At 37.9% G+C, this 27,574-nt stretch overlaps 2 protein-coding genes across 2 annotated transcripts in view; both read left to right on the top strand.

Annotated features, from left to right (window-relative positions):
- Positions 1 to 2,795, top strand: part of LOC145266650 (sushi, von Willebrand factor type A, EGF and pentraxin domain-containing protein 1-like) — a 31,589-nt gene extending 28,794 nt beyond the window's left edge. The window contains exon 7 of the mRNA XM_080122576.1: positions 2,623 to 2,795. Coding sequence (XP_079978702.1) covers positions 2,623 to 2,795 — 173 coding nt within the window. The remainder of the gene's footprint in view (positions 1 to 2,622) is intronic.
- A 1,041-nt stretch (positions 2,796 to 3,836) lies between these two features.
- The window catches only part of LOC145266649 (cysteine repeat modular protein A-like), a 110,060-nt gene continuing 86,322 nt past the window's right edge, over positions 3,837 to 27,574 (top strand). The window contains exons 1-3 of the mRNA XM_080122575.1: positions 3,837 to 3,840; positions 8,050 to 8,214; positions 13,172 to 13,333. Of these exons, the coding sequence (XP_079978701.1) occupies positions 3,837 to 3,840; positions 8,050 to 8,214; positions 13,172 to 13,333 (331 nt within the window). The remainder of the gene's footprint in view (positions 3,841 to 8,049; positions 8,215 to 13,171; positions 13,334 to 27,574) is intronic.

The following is a 27,574-nucleotide window of genomic DNA, read 5'->3' as shown; positions in this document are numbered from 1 at the left end:
TATCTTAATTTTTTTTCAAAATTTAAAACTATTAAAAATATCAAAAACTTTAGTCTCAAGTCATTCATTGGAAAATTCCCAATTCGATCAGGAGGCAAAGTCGTAAGTGTTTTGCGATTAAAATATACACACGTACAAACACACACACACACACACACACACACACACACACACACACACACACACACACACGCACGCACACACACACACATACATACATACATTTCTTTGGTCCTCTTTAAATATTCCTCTGTTAACAGCTGTGAGCCGCGTTTTGCTGAATTAGATTTGAATTTTATTCATAAATCTTTTTTAAATAAACGGAAGTAACTTTATTTATGTTGGCTTTAGCAAATAATTAAAAATAAATTAAAGTAAAATAAAACAACTTTAAATAATATTTCTAAATACAACAATTAACCGACTCTATTACTAAAATCGATTAATAACACGAAGCAAATTATTAAAAAATAGATTTTCTTTAATTGAATATGTAAATTAGGCAACTACTTTAGTGGGTTTCTTTTGAATAAATAAAACTTCAGGAGCAGTAGGGACCAAGATCTCTCTGATTCTCTCTTCTTTTATATTGAACACGCGGTAACACAGGGAAAAGGGTGGCTGATTAATTTTAATGAATCGAACACCAAGCATCTCTCTTTCCATCATCAACGCTCGGACTCACATCTGGCCGCTGTTGAAATGAACGGCTCTCGCTATAAGGATACTTGATGTTTAGACAAACTTCTTGGTTTGACCTTAACTCCTGGCCTGAAATGAAGCACATACATCAAATCTGTTGCCAAGGTCGCTGGTAAAATGGTTTGATTATTCTATCGCAATAGTAGATATCTCACTAGAAGCAATTCTCTACCCATATAAGAGCCAAGTATGTCCTAGCATTGAGTTCTGTTGCCCAATCTGAGCAGGAACTGCTCAAAGCACCCTATCCTGCCTTGACAGTGTTCAAAACAGACTTCGTAATCTAATAGGCGATGACCCTTTTCTCTTCTCTGCAACCTCTTTTCCACAAAAAAGACGTTGCGATCCTGTCTCTACTCTATCACCATTTTCATGGCAAGTATTCGACTGAGCTCCAATCTATGGTCCCTCCTCGCCAATTTTTCACACACACACACACAAACTCATGTAGCCAAAATCAATCTCAATAAAATCCCTCATTCTCTATCGGTTCCTAAACCTAAACACGAATTCCATGAACAAAGTTTCTTTCCCAAAACTGACTCTCATCCTCCCTTAACTATGTGTATCTCTCTTTTTCCCCTCTTTTTTCAGCTTCCCAATATTTTTCCTCTTCTCTGTTCTTATTTATTTTTTTCGTTTTTCTTCTCTTTCACCTACCAACCCATTTTTCAATTTCATTTTGAATCACCACTTTATCGCTTCCATTTTCCTTATTCATATCTTAAAAAAAAAAATGTTATATAAAAAGAAATGAACTTCACTTTCCATTAACGAATGATTTTTCTGGAAGCTGTATTTTACCATGGACATTTATAATTCTGTTTTCTAATGGATAACCTATGAATTTTTAATGGACTCATTTCGGATTTTTCCTTTTCTGAATTTTATCGTTTTTTTTATTGGGTTTTGGATCCCTTTCTCCCCTTTCCCCGTTTCTTATTTTTTAATCTCATTGAATCCCTATAAACTGTCAATAATTGGTAAATAACTTTTTGATGAAAATATGGTTACTTTCATATTGTTTGCCTCCTTTAATACATTAACCTGCAAAATGTATTGTATATCTTGTAAACTTCTTCCCTCTGATGATATGAATTGCATTCCTCGAAACTCCATGGAATAAGGGTTTTCTTGTTTATTTGTACTCTTTATCGGATAATTAAAATTTTGTATATTTTTCTTATAGGCTTATCATGTTTTTTTTTTTTAAATATGAATAAATTTTCAATGAGAAGATTTTATATTGTATATATATATATATATATATATATGTATATATATATATGTATATATTATTATTATTATTATTATTATTATTATTATTATTATTATTATTATTATTAAATTCACGTAGGGATAGTTTTCTACCGAAAACAAATATACATGTACGTTTGTTCTTTAGTATCTAAATAAATAAATAAATAAATAAATAAATAAATAATAATAATAATAATAATAATAATAATAATAATAATAATAATAATAACATAAAACCCCTGTGACTTTAATACTGTCTGGAACTAAGCATTACGACAATGGCTCCATGTAATCGATGTGATATTTTGCATTGGGTTAAGGACTGTCCATATTTATCAAGAAAAATTTTAATATGTAAAAAAAAAATAGGACACAAAATAAGACTCATTGCAGAAATAAAATTAAGCACAAATTCCGAGTGTTTGGCGGAGATGAAAAGAAAGAGAAGAATTTCGAAAATATGTGACTATAAAAATTAATGATAAAGAAATAAAAATGCAACTCGATTCGCGTTCAGACCTTTCGATAATAAATTTAAATACCTGGAAGAAATTGAATAAACTCATAATGCTGAGAACACGCAAGATAACAAAGGCCGTTAACGGTATGCAAATTAACTTCGGAAACAAAATAATGGAGAGGTCTCATCGCACAATACAGTGCATTGCGACATGAACAACGTGCACGATCTTAGAAGCAGTGTACGGGGCAATGTCACACCCAAGGACGACAAGACGGCCATGACGGCACTTGCAAATATGCTTTACACATATAAGATCTGTTTCAAGAAGGTGAAACAGTGGAAGCATTTATCACAGCACTCCGTACGTTGATAAAGACATGCAATTTCTGTGAGAATTGCATCTCTTCCATACTATGAGACCAGATAATTCTTGAAGTATATAACCCCCACACGCAAGCGGAACTGCTTAAAATGAGACACTTGGACTTACAAAGATGCATAGACATATGCAAACTATCGGAAAATGCAACGCTACAGTCGATAATTCTGAGACCCGAGGCAGTTAACAGAGCGGACTTGAAGCCTAAGGGAAGGCCAACAACCATAGAAAGTAACAGAGGGTGTAGGGCGTGTGCATTGCAACATGAACCCGGAAAAGAGTTTTATCCAGCTTTTGGGAAGACGGGTTTGAAATGCAATGGAAAGCACCACTTTGCAAAAAGATGCAAATCAAGAAAAAAGAATATTCGGTTTGTTGGGAAACAAGATGATAGCAATAGCAGTAATGATGGTTCGGACTATGGACACGTGGACAGTGTGACCACGAAAGAAGAAATCAATTCCATCAGACCTGAAGTGATAAAGGCAGAAATGATGGTCAAAGGAAAGCCAGTTGTTTTTCAGCTAAATAGTGGAGCTTCAGTAAACATCCTGAACGAGAAACATGTGGCGGGAAAAACACTTGAGCAGTCCAATAAGACCATTGTCATGTGGAACGGGTCACAAATGAAACCGTTAGAACGTCGGATAAAAATGATAAACCCAAAACCGGGCTCAAGTATGCAGTGAAGTTTGTCATTGTAAAGGAAGACTTCCATCCACTACTTGGAGCGAATGCCATCCAGCAAATGGAATTCATTAGTGTGAACAATGACAAATTTAAGAGGGATACAAACATATCTCAAAAAGACAGCAGCCAGCACCCGGAGAGCATCATATCCGAATTTCAGGATGTATTCCAGGAAGAATTGGGTACGTTACCTGGAGAGGTTCATCTGGAGGTGAACCCCAACGTAACACCACATGTTGCAGCAGCTCGAAGAATAGCAGTGGCTATCAAGGGAAAAGTGAAAGCCAAATTAGAAAGACTGGTCAAAAAGAAGGTAATTGAACCAGTGAACGAGCCAACACCATGGGTAAGTGCCTTATCACTGGTAATCAAAAAAAAAAATGAAAAGTTACGGATATGTATTGACCCCAGACCATTAAATAAGGATCTTAAACGGGAGCATTTCCAGTACTGGACGATCTCCTCCCAGAACTTGCTGATAGCAAAATTTTCTCAACTCTTGATCTAAGGGACGGATTTTGGCACCTGAAGTTAGATGAAGCCAGCAATCGCTTGACCACTTTTACCACTCCATATGGTCGGTTTCGATGGAAGGTTTTACCATTTGGAATTGCTCCAGCCCCGGAAATATTTCAAAGAGAACTATATAATAATGTGGCCGATTTGAAAGGAATCATCAACAAAGCAGACGATCTTCTAGTGGTCAGGATTGGTAAAATGATGGAAGAAGCAACAGAAGACCATGATAGACAACTCAGAAGGCTGTTGCAAAGATGTCGTGATCGTGGGATGCGATTGAATGCTGAGAAAATGAATTTACAGCAAACATCTGTATCATTTCTGGGTCACAGGATAACCAGTGAGGGTTTACTTCCAGATCCTGAGAAAATAAAAGCCATAAAACATATGCCACGGCCAACAGACATTAAGGGAGAGCAACGATTGGGAGGATTCGAGAATTATTTGGCAAAGTTTCTGCCCTATATCTCTGACGTGATGGCTCCAATTCGCAACTTAACAAAGGCGGATGTGCCATGGTCACAGATCCATGAAGAAGCTTTTGAGAAAATCAAAAGGTTGGTGAGTGAAGAACCAGTATTGAGATACTATGACCTCAACAAACCATTGGTCGTTCAATGTGATGCAAGTGAGAAAGGAATGGGGGCTGCATTGCTACAAGAAGGTCAACCCTTAGCATATATTAGCCGAGCACTTACAGACACAGAAACCCGATATGCACAGATTGAGAAAGAACTATTGGCAGTGGTTTATGCCTGTGAACGGTTTCACCAATACACATTTGGTCAACAGGTTACAGTACTGACTGATCATAAATCATTGGAAGCAATAATGAAAAAAGAATTGGGGAAATGCCCAAAGCGACTGCAAAATATGTTAATGCGGTTGCAAGTTTACAATGTGATTGTTCTATACCATCCTGGTAAGATGTTCCCAGTAGACACATAATCAAGGACATACATTCATGGAATGAGCAATGAATGTATCGATGATGATGATGATGGTGTTCAGGAAACAGAATATATTCCAATAACTGAGGGAAGGTTGCTCGAATTGCGCTCAGCCACAAAAGAAGACAGATGTATGCAGATGTCCCTTCCACATGGAAAGCCATCTTTAATGTAGGCACATATTTCATGCCCATGGTGATCTTGAGAGTCAGATTTTGATGTTAAGTTAAAGTATCATTTAATCACGAACTTAGTAAAATAGTCGGTCCAATGCCAGTTTTGGGATTTGTGGAACAGGTCGACAGACTTGATTAGAGCAAAGCAGAGAGACAAAGTAAGAAATAAAAAGTAAGAGAGAAAAAGAGAAATGTTTTGGTGCAGCCATAGTAAGGTAATATGGCATCGAGAAGCCTCAACAAAAAGCCTCAACAAAAGCCTCAACAAAAAGCCTCAACAAAAGCCTCAACAAAAAGCCTCAACAAAAAGCCTCAATAAAAAGCCTCAACAAAAAGCCTCAACAAAAGCCTCAAAAAAAGCCTCAATAAAAAGCCTCAACAAAAAGCCTAACAAAAAGCCTCAACAAAAGCCTCAACAAAAAGCCTCACCAAAAGCCTCAACAAAAAGCCTCAACAAAAAGCCTCAACAAAAGCCTCAAAAAAAGCCTCAATAAAAAGCCTCAAAAAAAGCCTCAATAAAAAGCCTCAACAAAAAGGCTCAATAAAAGCCTCAACAAAAGCCTCAATAAAAAGCCTCAACAAAAAGCCTCAACAAAAAGCCTAACAAAAGCTACTGCATGGTTCTTGAATCAATTCACCAAATGTCAATACAGCTGCCCCAGTACTTTGAACCTGCTAATAGACAGCCTCCGTAGTGGTTAATCCAAGGTTCGGGTCCCTGATTATCAGGTGGATAATGTCAACCCAGTTAAAAACGTTTTCCTCCAGCACCCTTTTTAGTGACATTGTCATAAGGATAGAGATAGGAAGAGAAAATTTCCAACATGTCACGGGGGCGACTGTTCACATAAAAATACTGCCGACCTAGAATATAGCTTTTTCTTCTCCCTTTGTCAGAAAATAAAATCCACCTCAACAGAAATCACCTTTTAGTGACATGCAATATGTTTTCTGTTCTACTATGTCTCATATGTTTAGTGAATCTCTCGACAAAGGCTTCCTTTCTAGGGCAATTGCTCTTGACATATCAAAGGCCTTTGATAGAGTGTGGCATAAAGGCCTACTTTACAAGATTTCCAATTATGGTATAGCTGGAAATGTCTTCTCAATTATTAAATCATTTCTCTCTGATAGGCTCATAAGAGTAGTGGTTGATCAGAAGCTCATAGTATTAATGCTGGAGTCTCTCAGGGGTCCATCATATGCCCAACTTTCTTCGTGATTCAAGTTTTCTCTGATTCTCTCTCCTCTGATCTTGAGCACATGGTAAAATGAGGGTAGATGTGGTTGGTTATTTTTAATGCATCTTAAACCAAGCTTCTATCTTTACATCATCAACGCTCTGATCCCCATCTGGCATCAATTGAAAAGGATTGCTTTCGTCTTAGAGAAGCTTCATGCTTTGACAAGCTTCGCTCCTGATCTGAAATGAAACATGTGCATCAAATCTGTTGCCATGGTCGCTGGAAAAATGCTGGGGTCCTTCTACCGCTCCAACAGATATCTCACTGCTGATGTAATTCTCTATCTATATAAAAGTCAAGTATGTCCAAGAATGGAGTACTGTGCCACGTCTGGGTAGGAGCTGCTAGAAGCAGCTTATCCTGTCTTGACAGAGTACAAAATAGACTTTGTAGCTTAGTGTGGGGGGGCTTTTCTTTTCCCTGCGGCCTCTTTCCCAAAGAAGGGACGTTGCGAGCCTGTCTTTGTTTTATCGTTATTTCCATGGCAAGTGCTCGTCTGAGCTGCAATCTCTGGACCCCTTCTTACCAATCTTTCATGAAAAACACCCGTTTAGCTGAAACCACTGTCAATAATTTTCTCCACTCTTTATTTGTGCTTAAATCAAAACGTAGATTCCATGAACAAAGCTTCTTTCCTAGAACTGCACGCCTGTGGAACTCTCTGCCGTTTGCCTGTTTTTCAGCTGACTACAACTTGATCGTCTTTAAGTTCAATTGAATCCGAGATGGGTATAATTGTTGATGACACCACACTCTATTTAAAACATGCAGGCAAGCTAAAGGTGCACCCACATCCAAAACAATAGCTGAACCATATGAAAAAGACTTCCAACGTTCAAACTCGTCTGCTTAATATTCATAAGCAACATGAATTCCAAACATATTGCCAAGTCTGCTGCGAAGAATGTAGAATCCATTTACCGGGTTAGAAAACTTTTCACATCTGCCAGTATCCTATGTCTTTATAAAGACACAATTAGCCCATGTATGAAGTATTGTCGCTGCATCTGGACAGGTGTACCAACTACTTTTAGACAAGGAACAAAACAAGATTTTAACCTAATAGCCTAATAGACCTCGCACTATCTATCAATCTCCAGTCCTTGTCACATTACAGCAGTGTTTCATCCCTATACTTGTTTCATGAACTTTCATGGAATTTGTTCAAATAAATTTACTGCATTTGTACCTCCTTGGTGAGAATACATCTGACCCACTTAATTAGCAGCAAAAGCTCACCCCTCTGCTGTAAATGTTCATTAATACCGGAACTTTCTACTCTAAGAGTTTTTTCATCAGCCAACTTGCCTTTGAAATTTCCTTCTACTCCCTGTTTTCCTGCCTATACTAACATTCAGAAAGTTTAATCCAATGTGAACATGCTTCCCAATCTCCTACTTTGGATGCCTCCCCTTTAATCTAGTCCCAATCACAGTAGCTTCTTATGCTTCAGTTGCAATATGCCTTATTTAGTGTGAAGAAAAGGTTTTTCAAAATTGAGGCAATTAATGCAGAGTGCCTTTTTTTAGGAGTTGAATATTTCTCACAATAAAAATTCAAATTGTGTTTAACGTTGCCTTCATGAAAAGACAGGTAAACAGGGACAAGCAAAGAAAAATAAAACTGCAAAGATTTTAATTTTGTTTTATTTATTTTTATTTTATAGTTTATTGTAAATCGGGCTTTGAGAAGAAAAACGCGGCTGATACCTGTTCTAAATGTCCAAGGGGATTTTTCCGTGTTCTAGAGTTGCTTGACCCATTTGCTCTCTGTACTAAATGTCCTGAAGATTTCACGACGGATGGAGAAGGTGCAACAGAATGCACAATACGTAAGTATTATAAAACTGTTTCTTTATAACAAGTGTTTGCCTTCTTTTAAAAATCATGGGAAAAATATTACGTTTTGGCAGTGTCTGAATTAATGAAGCTAAAAAAGAGAATGAAGAACGGAAAAATATCTCAAACTGGAAAGTAAAAAATATTTCTAAATGTATGAATCGGTATAGAAATCAGAAAGAAAAAGAAAGAAAACGTCTGATTATAGAACTTACAATAAAATTTATATTCAAAACTTAATGTAACAGTTCCATCCCTTCCTTAGACATGCTCATCCAACAATGTGGTACCATCGACGTTACTCCTCATCACGTGATAGCAGAATTGCGTCTCAGTCTCACAACAGATTCCCCTTCCTTTACAAAGTCACAACCTAAACTTTAACAAATCATATTCCCTCCATCCCCACCATTTAAAATACATAACGATAACTACAAGCTAAACATTCCCTTTACTGTTACCCACTATCTTTTTTTTTTATTACATTTTCACCCCAAACAAGGCACATTGCCACTTTAATGTAGGGGGCTACTATCAGGGGAAACATCTACTGGGGTACTATGTAGGGATTAGGGCAGCGAGATGTTGGTTCACGTTGCACTTGAGTCAGTACAGTTGGGGAAGCAGTGACCTGGAATGGAATTCCAAAGTCTAGCAGTTCTGGGGAAGAAACTACTGGAGTAGAAAGATCTTTTACATCTAGGGATCTCTACAGTATGGGGGTGGGATTTTGCAGCTTGTCGGATCTGTCGAGGGTGTTCACGTCGTGGGGGCACAAGTGCTTGCAGTTCTTCAGAGCATTCACCATTATAATACTTGTAGAACAGGCAGAGGGATGCAACGTTTCGACGATGGGACAGAGGCTGAAGTTTAGATGCCAGTTTAGGGCCTATCAGATTTGCGACTCTCTTTTGAACCCTGTCAAGGAGTGAGTGACTAGTAGCCGATGCACCGGCCCAAATATGACAGCAACATTCCATACATGGGCGAATAGTGGCCTTATAGAGGTACAGGATACTTTCGGGTGTTAGAAGTTTTCTAGCACGGTAGAGAGAGCCCACCTTCCTCGCAGCGGCCCTGGCAATGCCCTCGATGTAATTGTTCCAACTCATGTTTCCTATGAACGTTAGGCCAAGGAGCTTGAGAGACGTACTCTCAGATAAAGAGTCGTTGGCCATTGCTATAGGTGGTAGAGAAGGTTTCTTGTAATTATTGAATGAAACCAGTTTTGTCTTGGTGGCATTGAACGTTACTATCCATTTTTGTCCCCATTCCACTACTGATTGGAGGTCATCCTCTAGTGTTTCTGCCATTACTTTAGATATATGTTCATTTGTTTTTCTGTCGTGCCTGCTATAGAGTGTGGTGTCATCAGCATATATACCCATCTCAGAGGCAATTTTGTCGGGGAGGTCATTTATGAATATCAGGAACAGCAGAGGTCCAAGGATAGATCCCTGGGGCACTCCCGCATTTATATCATATTGTTTAGATGTACGACCGTCGAGGACAACCTATCTCAAAAATCCATCTCCATCCACTACCTCTTTCAATCTTTGCATATTGAAACTGATTTTAACAAAATAAATATTTATTCCATTATGAAGTTTTCTAATTGAAAAGAAATATCGAATCAATATTTTGCATGTTTTTGTGTAAAATTTGATGAGTTCTATTATGGTCTTTTGCCTATTATTCTAGATACACATTCTGTTAGAAATTTATCTTTTCCGTTAACACACACACACACACACACACATACACAGATATATATATATATATATATATATATATATATATACATATATATATACATATATATATATATATATATAGATAGATATCAGGGAAACTCGACAGTGGCCGGGATTGAATGAAGATAAACGAATCTTCCAAACATCCAATAATTTTATTTTCATCGAAATCTGTGGAATCGCCTATTTGTTTTTAACCCCTTGCTTAGTATCGGCGTTATAAACGTCATTGTCAATCATAAAGTACCCACAAATCAAATCTAAAAATATTTACATCCATTATTCCATACTTTTGTTACCGTCACCCTGACAACAATCCCATGTCTTCTTTTGTCTACCTTCCTATCTATTGTCTAATCATGAATTCTATTTTCTATTTCGTTTGTTACCGGATAAATTTACTCCGTTTTCTTTTGTTATATATTATTATTTTTTCTTTTCTTTCCTAATTCCTAGCAGATGGATTGAGTATAGCATCACAATATTCGTTAAATTTGGTTAGAATCGAACTACCCTTTCCTCATTAGAGTTTTTTGATTATCGATATTTATTGGAGGGATTCTGATACAAAACCTAAAGTACTTTTGGGTTAAATTTTTAAAAAGTCGGCCTAGTTTCACACACACAGGCACACACATCGACATGGTCTCTGAAAGAAATAAACATTATACCGATTGTAATAGTTAATAAATACTTAGAAGCAACCCCTGGAAGACCAAACTGTAACGAAATACAGATAGCAACCATAAAGGAACATTACCTATTCTTAAAAGAGCCCTCGGATATAAATATAAATCATAACAGAATCAAGTGTTAGCTCCAGGAGGGAGCCCCTTGACCTCTTAAAACTTACTGAAGTGAAATACAAAAAAAAAAAGGATAAAAGATCCTATATATATATATATATATATATATATATATATATATATATATATATATATATATATATTCGAGAAGTATAAAAGCTTACAACGTTTCTTTATTCGTTTTCAATTCGTAACGTGCAGGAATACAAAATAATATTATGAAGAAATATTAAAAAACTTTTTTTAAGGTACATTATTTTCGACCGATCCTTCAGTCTTCATCGGTGTAGTGAAAGTATGAGCATGCACGGGGAAAAGGGGAATGGAAAAGAAAGGAAGGAGGAGGAGGAGAAGGAGGTATAGCCAATGAGAATGTACACGTCAGTTTTAAATATATACACATATAAGTACGCACATACACACATGCACACCGTACATATACGCATATAAGGGAAAAATTAAACAGTAAATAAAAATGAAGAAACGCGCCTTTAACTGTCTAATCTTTTGAATTCTTACGATATTATTTATTCCAAGAGAGAATAAGAATTCAAAGGATATAAGATGTTATGAGGAGAAACGCTATGTTCATTTATAAATACACGGCTATTTCTAGTTCGAAAAAGAACGAAAACGTCGTTTCCAAATTCAACCGTTTTAAGACAGGAAGGAAACGCTACTTTTTATTAATTTATATATTAATATGTACATACACATACATATATATTATATATATTAATATGTACATACACATACATATATATTATATATATTAATATGTACATACACATACATATATATTATATATATTAATATGTACATACACATACATATATATTATATATATTAATATGTACATACACATACATATATATTATATATACGTCCAAACTAATTAGGGCAACTTTCTAAAATCTAGCTTCGAGGCGAAGCCATTATTAACCGAATCTATCATTTGAAAAAAAACAAATCTAAATTTATAAGCGATAAAAATAAACAGTAAATTCATCTAGGTTTCGTGGCCTAGCGGCTAAGGTGCCGGACTGTGGGAACATAGTCTGAAGTTCGATCCCTAGAAACAGTTGAGCTACGCTTATGAGAGTTCTCGAAACACGCGTGTACGTAGATTACTGTTTTAAAAATAATAAAAAAAGTAAAAATAAAAAATATTATATATATAAGGGAAGTGTCTGTGTACATTTCCCTACGCAATAACTCTGTCAATTTTAAGTCTACAGACTTGAAATTTGATACACAGGTTACTGAGATGCGGGAACATCTTTGTAATCCGCCTTCGGCCAGAAATTTGGCTGTTAAGGGGTCAAAGTTCAACGATTCGACCTTTGAGAACTCTACCAAACTCCTCCACGAATTTTGGGTATAAACAATTAAAATTTTAGACATAGATTCCTTGCACATGAATTTAACTTAATAACTTGATTTGAGCCCAAAACAATAAATGTTAAGGGGTCATAATAGGGGTCAACGTTTTAAAAAATTTAACCTCTGCGGTCTCTACCAAATTACTCAGACAATTTCTGGCCTAAACATTTGAAATTTTACATTAAGGGTATTCAGAGATAGGCCAAGTTTTTTAATCGGCGTGGGTCGAAAATGTTTAGTTACCAATATATAAATGTATGTATGTATGTTTGCATGTCTACCTAAAACTTTCGACAGATGCGACGTTTTTACTTTGAAGTTCGACCTTTCAGACGATAAATACCGAAAAATAAGTTAAAAACATTAATATCTTCACTTTCAACTGCGCTTTTTTTTAAGAGGGGGGTCGCTTTTTTGCTGATATTTTCGAAAATCATCCTGTCCTTTCGATTGTCTAGCCTTAATTTAAACAAAAGTCACTTCCGTTTTGGCGGTGGCCGTAACAGCAAAGACGTCAGGTTTTCCCCGTTCTCTTCCTCCTTTGCGGTATGGGTTTGAGCCTGCCTTCCTACTACCACTTTTTTCAGAACAAATAGACCAAGACCAGGGGACTACAACTTAGCATTAAGTGAGAGTAATATATATTCTGTATGTTCCATTTTTATATAATTTTTGTCATATCAGGTGATGTTTTTAGTTATGATGAAATATTTTGTGACCTAACGTTTTTTAAAAACGGTCTTTCAGTCCTCATGCTCGGCCTAACTCTATTGAAGTTGCAACACATAGTAAATGTTTATATATGAATTATCTAAACACATATTAAGCGTTTATATATGGTTTGTCTAAACACATATTAAGCGTTTATACATGGTTGTCTACACACATAGTAAGCGTTTGTTTATATATGATTTATCTAAACACATATTAAGCATTTATATATGATTTGCCTAAACACATAGTAAACGTTTGCTCATTTGTCTAATGTATATCTTTCTTATTCACAGGAAATTGTCCAGCTGGAAAATTCCGAAACGATGCAGTCAATGAATGCGAAGATTGTCTGCAAGGTTATTTTCAGCCGCATGTCACCACAGGCTTGTGCTTTAAATGTCCAGAAAATTATACAACATTATCGACACAATCAAAAAGCCCAGCAGACTGTATATGTAAGTATAAGATTCATTATCTTAATTTTTTTTTTCAAAATTTAAAACTATTAAAAATATCAAAAACTTTAGTCTCAAGTCATTCATTGGAAAATTCCCAATTCGATCAGGAGGCAAAGTCGTAAGTGTTTTGCGATTAAAATATACACACGCACAAACACACACACATACACACACACACATACATACACACATTTCTTTGGTCCTCTTTAAATATTCCTCTGTTAACAGTTGTGTGCCGCGTTTTGCTGAATTAGATTTGAATTTTATTCATAAATCTTTTTTAAATAAACGGAAGTAACTTTATTTATGTTGGCTTTAGCAAATAATTAAAAATAAATTAAAGTAAAATAAACCAACTTTAAATAATATTTCTAAATACAACAATTAACCAATTCTGTTACTAAAATCGATTAATAACACGAAGCAAATTATTAAAAAAATAGATTTTCTTTAATTGAATATGTAAATTAGGCAACTACTTTAGTGGGTTTCTTTTGAATAAATAAGACTTCAGGAGCAGTAGGGACCAAGATCTCTCTGATTCTCTCTTCTTTTATATTGAACACGCGGTAACACAGGGAAAAGGGTGGCTGGTTAATTTTAATGAATCGAACACCAAGCATCTCTCTTTCCATCATCAACACTCGGACTCACATCTGGCCGCTGTTGAAATGAACGGCTCTCGCTATAAGGATACTTGATGTTTAGACAAACTTCTTGGTTTGACCTTAACTCCTGGCCTGAAATGAAGCACATACATCAAATCTGTTGCCAAGGTCGCTGGTAAAATGGTTTGATTATTCTATCGCAATAGTAGATATCTCACTAGAAGCAATTCTCTACCCATATAAGAGCCAAGTATGTCCTAGCATTGAGTTCTGTTGCCCAATCTGAGCAGGAACTGCTCAAAGCACCCTATCCTGCCTTGACAGTGTTCAAAACAGACTTCGTAATCTAATAGGCGATGACCCTTTTCTCTTCTCTGCAACCTCTTTTCCACAGAAAAGACGTTGCGATCCTGTCTCTACTCTATCACCATTTTCATGGCAGTACAATCTAAAAATAAGCTTAAACCAGGCTTAGGGTCAAACAAATCCAACTTGCCTCCTCCCTTGAGGCTTGCATTCACAAATATCCGTGGGCTTAGAACTAATTTAGCTGATGTTGAAGCATTTCTCCTAACAAATACCTCGGATATCTTAGCACTAAGTGAGACTAACCTACACTCCTCCATCCCCTCTAACTACTTTAACATGCCTGGATATCTCCCACTCTGCCGTAAGGACTCTGACAGACATATGCACGGACTTGGAGTTTACATTCGTAATACCCTTCCCTTGACTAGAGAAACAAACCTAGAAACGGATGATCAAGCCTTTATGTGCTTTAGACTAATCATGCAACACAACATTAGCTACTTTTACTTTCTCTACCGCTCTCCCTCGACCCAAGACTGCACCATAATAAACAAAGTATCTGACAGCATAGACACAGCACTCTCCTTCGACACTAGCGCCCAAGTACATGTATTTGGCGACTTTAATGTCTATCACAAAAACTGGCTTGGATTCTCTACTTACACAGATGCAGCAGGCAGCGCAACTCATAGCTTCTCTGTATCTCACTCCCTATCGCAAATTGTTACTTTTCCAACCCGCTTGCCTGATCAGGAAGAACAACACGCATCACTATTAGATCTGTTTTTAACCACAGTTCCTGATGATTGTGTAACGAAAGCCGACAGCCCACTTGGGAACGCTGATCATGCGGTGATAATGGTTGAAATCGCCCTAAACTCTAGACCCAAAACTGAAGAGCCAGTGCTCAAAACAACGAGATATTATAAAAAGGCTGACTGGGAAGCTATCAGAGATCTTATCAGAGACGCCCCATGGGGAAATATTTTTTCTCTCCCTGCTGAACAGTGTGCAACCGAGACCACTGAATGGTTCAAAACTGCAATCGAATTGTGGTACCAGTATTCAAGAATTCTGGCGAAAGAACTGACCCATTAAATTATCGCCCTATTAGCCTCCTCCCACTTTTTGCGAAAATATTTGAGACCTTAATTAACCATGCTCTAGTCCGGCAGCTTACAGATGCTAAACTTCTGACCACCATCAATATGGATTTAGACAAGCCCGTTCCACGGCAGACATCCTTACTGTAATCTCTGAACGCATATACCATTCACTGGACAAAGTGGGAGAGGGCAGAGCGGTAGCTCTAGATATATCTAAGGCTTTTGACAGGGTATGGCATGAGGGTCTCCTCAGGAAAATTAGATCTTACGGTATCACTGGTAGAATACTTAACATAATTAAATCCTTCTTAGATAAGAGAAAAATCCAGGTTGTCCTCGACGGTCGTACATCTAAACAATATGATATAAATGCGGGAGTGCCCCAGAGGTCTATCCTTGGACCTCTGCTGTTCCTGATATTCATAAATGACCTCCCCGACAAAATTGCCTCTGAGATGGGTATATATGCTGATGACACCACACTCTATAGCAGGCACGACAGGAAAACAAATGAACATATATCTAAAGTAATGGCAGAAACACTAGAGGATGACCTCCAATCAGTAGTGGAATGGGGACAAAAATGGATGGTAACGTTCAATGCCACCAAGACAAAACTGGTTTCATTCAATAATTACAAGAAACCTTCTCTACCACCTATAGCAATGGCCAACAACTCTTTATCTGAGAGTACGTCTTTCAAGCTCCTTGGCCTAACGTTCACAGGAAACATGAGTTGGAACAATTACATCGAGGGCATTGCCAGGGCCGCTGCGAGGAAGGTGGGCTCTCTCTACCGTGCTAGAAAACTTCTAACACCCGAAAGTATCCTATACCTCTATAAGGCCACTATTCGCCCATGTATGGAGTGTTGCTGTCATATTTGGGCCGGTGCATCGGCTACTAGTCTCTCGCTCCTTGAAAGGGTTCAAAAGAGAGTCGCAAATCTGATAGGCCCTAAACTGGCATCTAAACTTCAGCCTCTGTCCCATCGTCGAAACGTTGCATCCCTCTGCCTGTTCTACAAGTATTATAATGGTGAATGCTCTGAAGAACTGCAAGCACTTGTGCCCCAACGTCGTGAACACCCTCGACAGACCCGTCAAGCTGCAAAATCCCACCCCCACACTGTAGAGATCCCTAGATGTAAAAGATCTTTCTACTCCAGTAGTTTCTTCCCCAGAACTGCTAGACTTTGGAATTCCATTCCAGGTCACTGCTTCCCCAACTGTACTGACATGCATAAGTTCAAGTGCAACGTGAACCAACATCTCGCTGCCCTAATCCCTACATTTCACACACACACACACAAACTCATGTAGCCAAAATCACTCTCAATAAAATCCCTCATTCTCTATCGGTTCCTAAACCTAAACACGAATTCCATGAACAAAGTTTCTTTCCCAAAACTGACTCTCATCCTCCCTTAACTATGTGTATCTCTCTTTTTCCCCTCTTTTTTCAACTTCCCAATGTTCTTCCTATTCTCTGTTCTTATTTATATTTTTCGTTTTTCTTCTCTTTCTCCTACCACCCTATTTTTCAATTTCATTTTGAATCACCACTTTATCGCTTCCATTTTCCTTATTCATATCTTAAAAAAAAAACGTTATATAAAAAGAAATGAACTTCACTCTCCATTAACGAATGATTTTTCTGGAAGCTGTATTTTACCATGGACATTTATAATTCTGTTTTCTAATGGATAACCTATGAATTTTTAATGGACTCATTTCGGATTTTTCCTTTTCTGAATTTTATCGTTTTTTTATTGGGTTTTGGATCTCTTTTCTCCCCTTTCCTCGTTTCTTATTTTTTAATCTCATTGAATCCCTATAAACTGTCAATAATTGGTAAATAACTTTTTGATGCAAATATGGTTACTTTCATATTGTTTGGCTTCTTTAATACATTAACCTGCAAAAATTATTGTATATCTTGTAAACTTCTTCCCTCTGATGATATGAATTGCATTCCTCGAAACTCCATGGAATAAGGGTTTTCTTGTTTATTTGTACTCTTTATCGGAGAATTAAAATTTTGTATAGTTTTCTTATAGGCTTATCATGTTTTTTTTTAAAGATATGAATAAATTTTCAATGAGAAGATTTTATATTGTATATATATATATATATATATGTATATATTATTATTATTATTATTATTATTATTATTATTATTATTATTATTATTATTATTATTCGTATTATTAAATTCACATAGGGATAGTTTTCTACCGAAAACAAATATACATGTACGTTTGTTCTTTAGTATCTAAATAAATAAATAAATAAATAATAATAATAATAATAATAATAATAATAATAATAATAATAATAATAATAATAATATAAAACCCCTGTGACTTTAATACTGTCTGGAACTAAGCATTACGACAATGGCTCCGTGTAATCGATGTGATACTTTGCATTGGGTTAAGGACTATCTATATTTATCAAGAAAAATTTTAATATGTAAAAAAAAAAAATAGGACACAAAATAAGACTCATTGCAGAAATAAAATTAAGCACAAATTCCGAGTGTTTGGCGGAGATGAGAAGAATTTCGAAAATATGTGACTATAAAAATTAATGATAAAGAAATAAAAATGCAACTCGATTCGCGTTCAGACCTTTCGATAATAAATTTAAATACCTGGAAGAAATTGAATAAACTCATAATGCTGAGAACACGCAAGATAACAAAGGCCGTTAACGGTATGCAAATTAACTTCGGAAACAAAATAATGGAGAGGTCTCATCGCACAATACAGTGCATTGCGACATGAACAACGTGCACGATCTTAGAAGCAGTTTACGGGGCAATGTCACGCCCAAGGACGAGAAGACGGCCATGACGGCACTTGCAAATATGCTTTACACATATAAGATCTGTTTCAAGGGTATCGTTTAAGTGATGGTTCCCGACACTACAGTTGCTAACCTATACAAAGAGGGAGATGCTCTGCTGAGGTTGCTTCAGTTCTCTCCAAACTTTACAATAAATTCCTTAATAAATCTTGCTTTCCCGACTGCTGGAAAACTGCTTCTGTGGTACAAGTCTTCAAGAATTCTGGTGAAAGAACTGACCCACTAAATTATCACCCCATTAGCCTCCTTCCGCTTTTCGCCAAAATATTTGAGTCCTTAGTTAATCAAGCCCTAGTCCAACAACTAACAGCTACTAAACTCCTGACCGACAAACAATATGGATTTAGGCAACCGTTCAACAGCAGATATCTTAACTGTAGTCTCTGAACGTATATACCGTTCACTGGACAAAACAGGGGAAGGTAGAGCGGTAACCCTTGATATATGTAAGGTTTTTGACAGGGTATGGCACGATGGTCTTCTAAGGAAAATTATATCATATGGTATCACTGGAAGAATACATAATGTAATTAAATATGGTATCACTGGAAGAATACATAATGTAATTAAATCCTTCTTAAGTAAGAGAAAATCCAAGTAGTCCTCAACTGTCGTACATCTAAACAATATGATATAAATGCGGGAGTACCTCAGGGGTCTATCCTTGGATCATTATTATTCCTGATATTCATAAATGACCTCCCTGATAAAATTGTTTCGGAGATGGATATATTTGCCGATGACACCACTCTCTATAATAGGCATGAGGAGAAAAACAAATGAACACATCCCTCTGCCTATTCTATAAATACTTTAATGGTGAATGCTCTGACAAACTGCAAACACTTGTATCTCCTTGACGTGACTACCGCCGACAAACCCGACAAGCAACTTTACAGTTGAGATCCTTAGGTGTTGAAAGTCTTTTACTCCAATAGTTTTTTTCCTCAGAACTTCAAGTCTTTGGAACTCCCTTCCATGATTCTGCTTTCCCAACTTTACTAATATGCAGAAGTTCAAGTGTAATGTGTACAAACATCTTTCTACTTATATCTCTTCATAATGCCTCTACAAATTATGTCCCCGATAGTAGCCCCCTACTTCAAAGTGGCACTGGGCCTTGTTTGGGGTGAAAATTGAATACAAAGAGATGCGATTTGGGTGAAGAATCCACAGGGAAGATGTACGATGCAGTTCGGTACAGAAACAGTGATAAAATGAATAGGGAACACTCGGTCTCAGTTAATGGAACACCATACCACATAAAGGATATGTATTTAGTATGCCAATATAATTGTGTAATCAGTGACAAACTTAACTCGTCAGATGACAAAGCCCCACTGCTGTATGAACAACCAGATGAAGAAAGATCCTCAGAAGATGATGCACCCAATGATCTAGAGCAAGAAGACTTCAATGATACAGTAGACGCAGACACCACAGAGGAAGTTTCTGAGCCTGTACCTTTAAAGCTAAGTACCAGGAGGAAACGACCTGGCCAGCATTGTCGTTTGTGTGATCTGGAGATCAGGAAGGAGAGTGCCGAGCATGCACAGAAGCACACAAGCGTATGATTCGGGTCTACCTGAAAAGCAAACTCAAGACTTTTCGATTGCAAGTCCAATAATGAACTACATCCGTCTTACCTCAAAGCAACAATTTAGTTTCGCTCAACGGCTATAAAAACACCCAAGCCAATAAGTCATTCGGGGGCGGTCTAAGTCCGTTGCTTTTCATTTTCATCTAAGAATCAATGTTCAGAGATTCCAAATGGGTTGTTCACAAGAAATGTTGTAATCTGATGATGTAGCATAACAGACAGATAATCTGCTTTGTTTAGTATAAGCTATGGGAAATAAAAGTCTCGACGTGAATGTTACATAACAAATGTGGTGCAATGTTGGAAAGTCATCTTACCTTCACTAGACACAACTACTCCTTGTGTCCAGCCCAAGCAATAAATCAAATCCCAGTAAATATCCATCCACAACTAAGACTTCTATGCTAATGCTCCGCGTCACACCAAGGTTCACTTGTACCATTCCTATTCCGCAGCAGCTAAGTGTGCTTGCATCTGCTGTGAGCACCGGGATCACTTTCATCGTCTATTCCTTGCAACACACCTTGCAGACCAGTGACTGTGTGCATCCAGTATCCACTAGAGATATATGCGGTAGTGATGTGAACAGTGATAACCGGCAATGCACAATTTACACCAGTTTGGGGGATGAGATTGGTGTTGAATTCTTTGTTGCATGAGGAACTAATCTCAGGTTACACCGCTAGAGTAATGTCCCTTGGCGGTGACGGACCTGTATTGGAGATGTTGGAATGGATAAATAGACCAGTGGCGGGGATACAACCCCCAAACACCCTGTGTATGGAAAATAATCTGTCAGCGAACTGGAAGCTGTTTAAATTAAGATGGAATAACTATGCTATCATCACGTATCTAGCGAGACAGCCAATGCCATACCAAACGGCGATGTTGCTGCATACACTCGGAGACGAAGCGTTAAAAGTATATTATGGATTTCAATTTTGGACTCCGGAAGAAGAGAGAACACCCAATGAAATTCTCCAAGCGTTCGATAAGTATGCCATTGGAGAAATTAATGAGACATACAAACGATATATCTTCCACACAAGAAAACAGGGAGAAGGTGAAACAGTGGAAGCATTTATCACAGCACTCCGTACGTTGATAAAGACATGCAATTTCTGTGAGAATTGCGTCTCTTCCATACTATGAGACCAGATAATTCTTGGAGTATATAACCCCACACCAAAGCTGAACTGCTTAAAATTAGACATTGGACTTACAGAGATGCATGGACATATGCAAACTATCGGAAAATGCAACGCTACAGTCGATAATTCTGAGACCCGAGGCAGTTAACAGAGTGGACTTGAAACCTAAGGGAGGGCCAACAACCACAGAAAGTAACAGAGGGTGTAGGGCGTGTGCATTGCAACATGAACCCGGAAAAGAGTTTTGTCCAGCTTTTGGGAAGACGTGTTTGAAATGCAATGGAAAGCACCACTTTGCAAAAAGATGCAAATCAAGAAAAAAGAATATTCGGTTTGTTGGGAAACAAGATGATAGCAATAGCAGTAATGATGGTTCGGACTATGGACACGTGGACAGTGTGACCACGAAAGAAGGAATCAATTCCATCAGACCTGAAGTGATAAAGGCAGAAATGATGGTCAAAGGAAAGCCAGTTGTTTTTCAGCTAGATAGTGGAGCTTCAGTAAACATCCTGAACGAGAAACATGTGGCGGGAAAAACACTTGAGCAGTCCAATAAGACCCTTGTCATGTGGAACGGGTCACAAATGAAACCGTTAGGAGAATGTCGGATAAAAATGATAAACCCAAAACCGGGCTCAAGTATGCAGTGAAGTTTGTCATTGTAAAGGAAGACTTCCATCCACTACTTGGAGCGAATGCCACCCAGCAAATGGAATTCATTAGTGTGAACAATGACAAATTTAAGAGGGATACAAACATATCTCAAAAAGACAGCAGCCAGCACCCGGAGAGCATCATATCCGAATTTCAGGATGTATTCCAGGAAGAATTGGGTACGTTACCTGGAGAGGTTCATCTGGAGGTGAACCCCAACGTAACACCACATGTTGCAGCGGCTCGAAGAATACCAATGGCTATCAAGGGAAAAGTGAAAGCCAAATTAGAAAGACTGGTCAAAAAGAAGGTAATTGAACCAGTGAACGAGCCAACAGCATGGGTAAGTGCCTTATCACTGGTAATCAAAAAAAAAAATGAAAAGTTATGGATATGTATTGACCCCAGACCATTAAATAAGGCTCTTAAACGGGAGCATTTCCAGTACTGGACGATCTCCTCCCAGAACTTGCTGATAGCAAAATTTTCTCAACTCTTGATCTAAGGGACGGATTTTGGCACCTGAAGTTAGATGAAGCCAGCAATCGCTTGACCACTTTTACCACTCCATATGGTCGGTTTCGATGGAAGGTTTTACCATTTGGAATTGCTCCAGCCCCGGAAATATTTCAAAGAGAACTATATAATAATGTGGCCGATTTGAAAGGAATCATCAACAAAGCAGACGATCTTCTAGTGGTCAGGATTGGTAAAATGATGGAAGAAGCAACAGAAGACCATGATAGACAACTCAGAAGGCTGTTGCAAAGATGTCGTGATCGTGGGATGCGATTGAATGCTGAGAAAATGCATTTACAGCAAACATCTGTATCATTTCTGGGTCACAGGATAACCAGTGAGGGTTTACTTCCAGATCCTGAGAAAATAAAAGCCATAAAAGATATGCCACGGCCAACAGACATTAAGGGAGTGCAACGATTGGGAGGATTCGAGAATTATTTGGCAAAGTTTCTGCCCTATATCTCTGACGTGATGGCTCCAATTCGCAACTTAACAAAGGCGGATGTGCCACGGTCACAGATCCATGAAGAAGCTTTTGAGAAAATCAAAAGGTTGGTGAGTGAAGAACCAGTATTGAGATACTATGACCCCAACAAACCATTGGTCGTTCAATGTGATGCAAGTGAGAAAGGAATGGGGACTGCATTGCTACAAGAAGGTCAACCCTTAGCATATATTAGCCAAGCACTTACAGACACAGAAACCCGATATGCACAGATTGAGAAAGAACTATTGGCAGTGGTTTATGCCTGTGAACGGTTTCACCAATACACATTTGGTCAATAAGTTATAGTACTGACTGATCATAAACCATTAGAAGCAATAATGAAAAAAGAATTGGGGAAATGCCCAAAGCGACTACAAAATATGTTAATGCGGTTGCAAGTTTACAATGTGATTGTTTTATACCGTCCTGGTAAGATGTTCCCAGTAGACACATTATCAAGGACATACATTCATGGAATGAGCAATGAATGTATCGATGATGATGATGATGGTGTCCAGGAAACAGAATATATTCCAGTAACTGAGGGAAGGTTGCTCGAATTGCACTCAGCCACAAAAGAAGACAGATGTATGCAGATGTTACAGCAAGTAATTGTGGAAGGATGGCCAGAAGACAAAGTACATCTTGACCCGGAGGTGAGACCATATTTCAGCATGCGGAATGAAATGACGGTACAAGATGAATTAATATTCAGAGGAAACCGAGTAGTAGTACCAACAACACAGCAAGCAGTGTTAAAAGAAAAATTGCATTCCAAACATGAATAGTGACATCAGAGACTTTGTCTCAAAATGCCCAAGGTGCAGGAAATATGAGGTAGCCAATCCTGCAAAGCCGTTAATGGTCCATGAAATTCCAGAGAGACCCTGGGCAAAAGTAGGAGTAGATCTCTTTAGCTTTGCAGATAGGGACTATCGCTGCACCGTTGATTATATGAGTAATTTCTGGGAAATTGACCATCTCCCGACTACACAAGCTAGTACGGTGATCACTAAGCTTAAGCACCATTTTGCATGATATGGGATACCAGATCAGGTGGTCACTGATAATGGACCACAGTTTAGTAGTCAAGAATTCTCCACTTTTGCAAGAAATTGGTGTTTTGCACATACATCCGTCAGTCCTTACAATAGCAAGGCAAATGGAAAAGTAGAATCTGCTGTAAAGATGGCAAAGAACCTTTTCCAGAAATCAATGGAAGATAAGGCTGACCCATACCTAGCGATGCTGGATCACAGGAATACACCAGCCAAGTGTCACTTATCAGCTGCGCAGAAACTAATGTCAAGAAGAACAAAGACACTTCTTCCAACCAGAGAGGACCTATTCAGACCAGAACTACACAAAAATCTAAGAAAAACAGTTAAGTGGGACAGCAGAAAGCAAAAGCATTATTTCAACCGGAAAGTCAAACCACTTCAGCCAGTGCAACATGGAGATGTGGTACGTATTAAACCACACATAAAAGGTCAGCAAGAGTGGAAGAAGGCAGTTGTGTGGCAGAGACTGGATGAGAGGTCATAACATGTCAAAGTTGATGGGAAGTTGCTCAGACATAATTGTGTGGATTTAAAAAAAACAGCAGAAGCACTCCCATCACCATCATTGATCCCTCAGGCATACCAAAGGCCTAGCGAGGAAGCACCACTAACTGAACTGCCAAGTACAGAAGGGGTTTGTAATTCGCAAACACCTCGGCTCGAAAGTAATAGAAGAGAAGGAATGAGGCCGGCGACACCATCCCCAGCAAACCAAAATACTGAAGGAATGAAGATGACACGTTCAGGGAGACTAGTAAGGAATCCGGCTAGATTCAAAGACTATACGAACTAATTGAGTCCAAGTGAAAAGGGCAGAATAATCCCTGTTAGGCCGGAGGGTAGTCAGCCCAATGAAAGCCTAGGTCACAAAGACAAAACATTGTTTTGTTTTTGTATTTCTGTTATTTTGTGTTTTTTGTTAGTGGATCTTTTTTCTTTGTTGTCTTAAAAGGGGAAAGATGTTGCATGAGGAACTAATCTCAGATTACACCACGAGAGTAATATCCCTTGGTGGTGACGGACCTGTATTGGAGATGTTGGCGCGAGAATAAATAAGATGCCTGTAAACCACGTGTACGCGTTGTGTTGTTTTCATTAATGAGAATCCGTATGTAAAGATAATGAAATATTCTTGTCCCCTTACTCGTTTTCCGGACAAAATCGAGCAATGTGCCTTAGTTGTTGACATCAGTAACACGTGATAGGTTTTTGAGGCTTGACACCAACATCTCTTCCCATCGTACTATCCAGTAGGCAATCGCTTGCTCCATGATTGAGTCTATTACACTTGTAACACTGCCATGAAGTGTTCATCTCATTAGGTGTAATTTGTGTTGACCGTGCATCTAATGAAGCTTGCTCTGGAACCCCTGTGCACTTCTTTAAAATGGCACAAGCGCGCACCAGCATGTGTGATAGATTTAGGTTTTCTATCTGGAAGGATGCTAGTAACAAGTCTTCTGCATGCTCCAGCAATCCAGCAATGAATACACATTGCAGGCATTGATCCGATACACCGCCAAGCAGGACCACAAGCCTGCGTAGTTCAGCCAAAATTACGTTGATCGAACAATACTGTTGTATCGATACACTACATTCCCAAGCAACACTGAACAATCTCGCTGAATTGACACGCCACCATACGAAATGCAGTAACTTGAGATGTTATCAGCGCAATGTATTTCAACTGCCCCGAATGACTTATCGGCTTGTTTTTTATAGCCGTTGGGAGAAACTAAATCATCGCTCTGGGGTAAGATGGATGTAGTTCATTAGTAGACTTTATTTACAATCAAAAAGTCCCAGGTTCGCTTTTCACCCCAGCTAGGCCTGACTCATGCGTTTGTGCACTTACATGCATGCTCGGCACACTTATATCAATTCGAATGCCCATCTCTCCAATTATATCCTATTTATTTTTGCTAACTGTTTAGCTATCACAAATACTTTATTCTTTCGGTTATCTCTTCATTAGAGGAAATTATTACACAGTGTAATTTCTTTATTTACATATTTTCCGTGCTACGGAGAGAGCTCTATTCTTTATAGAGTATTGCTTTACACCAAGTAAAAACTAATATTTTTATACACATCATCATCATCATCATCATCATCATCATAGCATTTTGCTCCATCTGAGATTCTTCTTCGAACGGTGTCTGATGGCATCCCGTGGGTCTGCATTGGAGTATGCATCGATGACAGTCTGTGAGTATATATGTGATAGTGTACACATCAGCATTGCACGGACACTGAATGAGTGATAAAAAATTTAGTTAACTGCTTTAAAACAACTAGAATGGCCCGGAAACGGGTGATCATTTTACATTAAATTTATGAATTTAGGAAAATTGGGCAACGGAAGAAAGGGCAACGGAAAACCGGCCATTTAGGCCACCTTAGAAAAAGGGGCAATTATTTAATAAATATCGACTGAAAATAAATTTTAGAACAGTCCTTACGGGCGATATTGTTTTAAGAAGAAAGCCCCCATCGCTCACTCTAATTAAAAAAAAATATTCATATACTAATTGTATTGTTTTTTGTTCTCAAACTCGGAAATTTTCTGTTGAACGCGAGAATCTGTACAGAATTTCGGTCGGAGGTTACATCGAAATGTTAGCAAAATGCAGTATCTATTCTGGTGCTACACGTTACCTATTCTCTCCTCGTTCAATGAAGGAGAAATCCTTCTAGACTGAGGAAATTTTTATTTTTGTTCTGACCCAGAGTGCCACTTTTTGAAGCTGGATATTCCCCACATCAAAAAAAACGACCTTGTGTCTAAATTTACCCTCTAGGGAAGGCAAGTAAATAGAAACACTCAACATGAGAACAGCAGTACTGTAGCGTCACCTCAGAAATAAAGCAATTTATTTTATCACACAAAAATACGAAAAGACATTTTCGTATCCAAAAATCGAGAACTGCTAGCTCTACTTCTACTTCTCTCTCTCTCTCTCTCTCTCTCTCTCTCTCTCTCTCACACACACACACACACAAATACTCCTCGTTCAATGAAGGAGAAATATTTTTGTTCACACCCAGAGTGCCACTTTTTGAAGCTGGATATTCCCCACATCAAAAAAAAACGACCTTGTGTCTAAATTTACCCTCTAGGGAAGGCAAGTAAATAGAAACACTCAACATGAGAACAGCAGTACTGTAGCGTCACCTCAGAAATAAAGCAATTTATTTTATCACACAAAAATACGAAAAGACATTTTCGTATCCAAAAATCGAGAACTGCTAGCTCTACTTCTCTCTCTCTCTCTCTCTCTCTCTCTCTCTCTCTCTCTCTCTCACACACACACACACACACACACAAATACTCCTCGTTCAATGAAGGAGAAATATTTTTGTTCACACCCAGAGTGCCACTTTTTGAAGCTGGATATTCCCCACATCAAAAAAAACGACCTTGTGTCTAAATTTACCCTCTAGGGAAGGCAAGTAAATAGAAACACTCAACATGAGAACAGCAGTACTGTAGCGTCACCTCAGAAATAAAGCAATTTATTTTATCACACAAAAATACGAAAAGACATTTTCGTATCCAAAAATCGAGAACTGCTAGCTCTACTTCTCTCTCTCTCTCTCTCTCTCTCTCTCTCTCTCTCTCACACACACACACACACAAATACTCCTCGTTCAATGAAGGAGAAATATTTTTGTTCACACCCAGAGTGCCACTTTTTTGAAGCTGGATATTCCCCACATCAAAAAAAACGACCTTGTGTCTAAATTTACCCTCTAGGGAAGGCAAGTAAATAGAAACACTCAACATGAGAACAGCAGTACTGTAGCGTCACCTCAGAAATAAAGCAATTTATTTTATCACACAAAAATACGAAAAGACATTTTCGT

The sequence above is a fragment of the Euprymna scolopes genome, chromosome 41 (genome assembly GCF_053919585.1).
Source record: "Euprymna scolopes isolate OS-2025 chromosome 41, ASM5391958v1, whole genome shotgun sequence".
Lineage (NCBI taxonomy): Eukaryota > Metazoa > Mollusca > Cephalopoda > Sepiida > Sepiolidae > Euprymna > Euprymna scolopes.
This window is presented reverse-complemented; position numbering and strand designations above follow the sequence as displayed.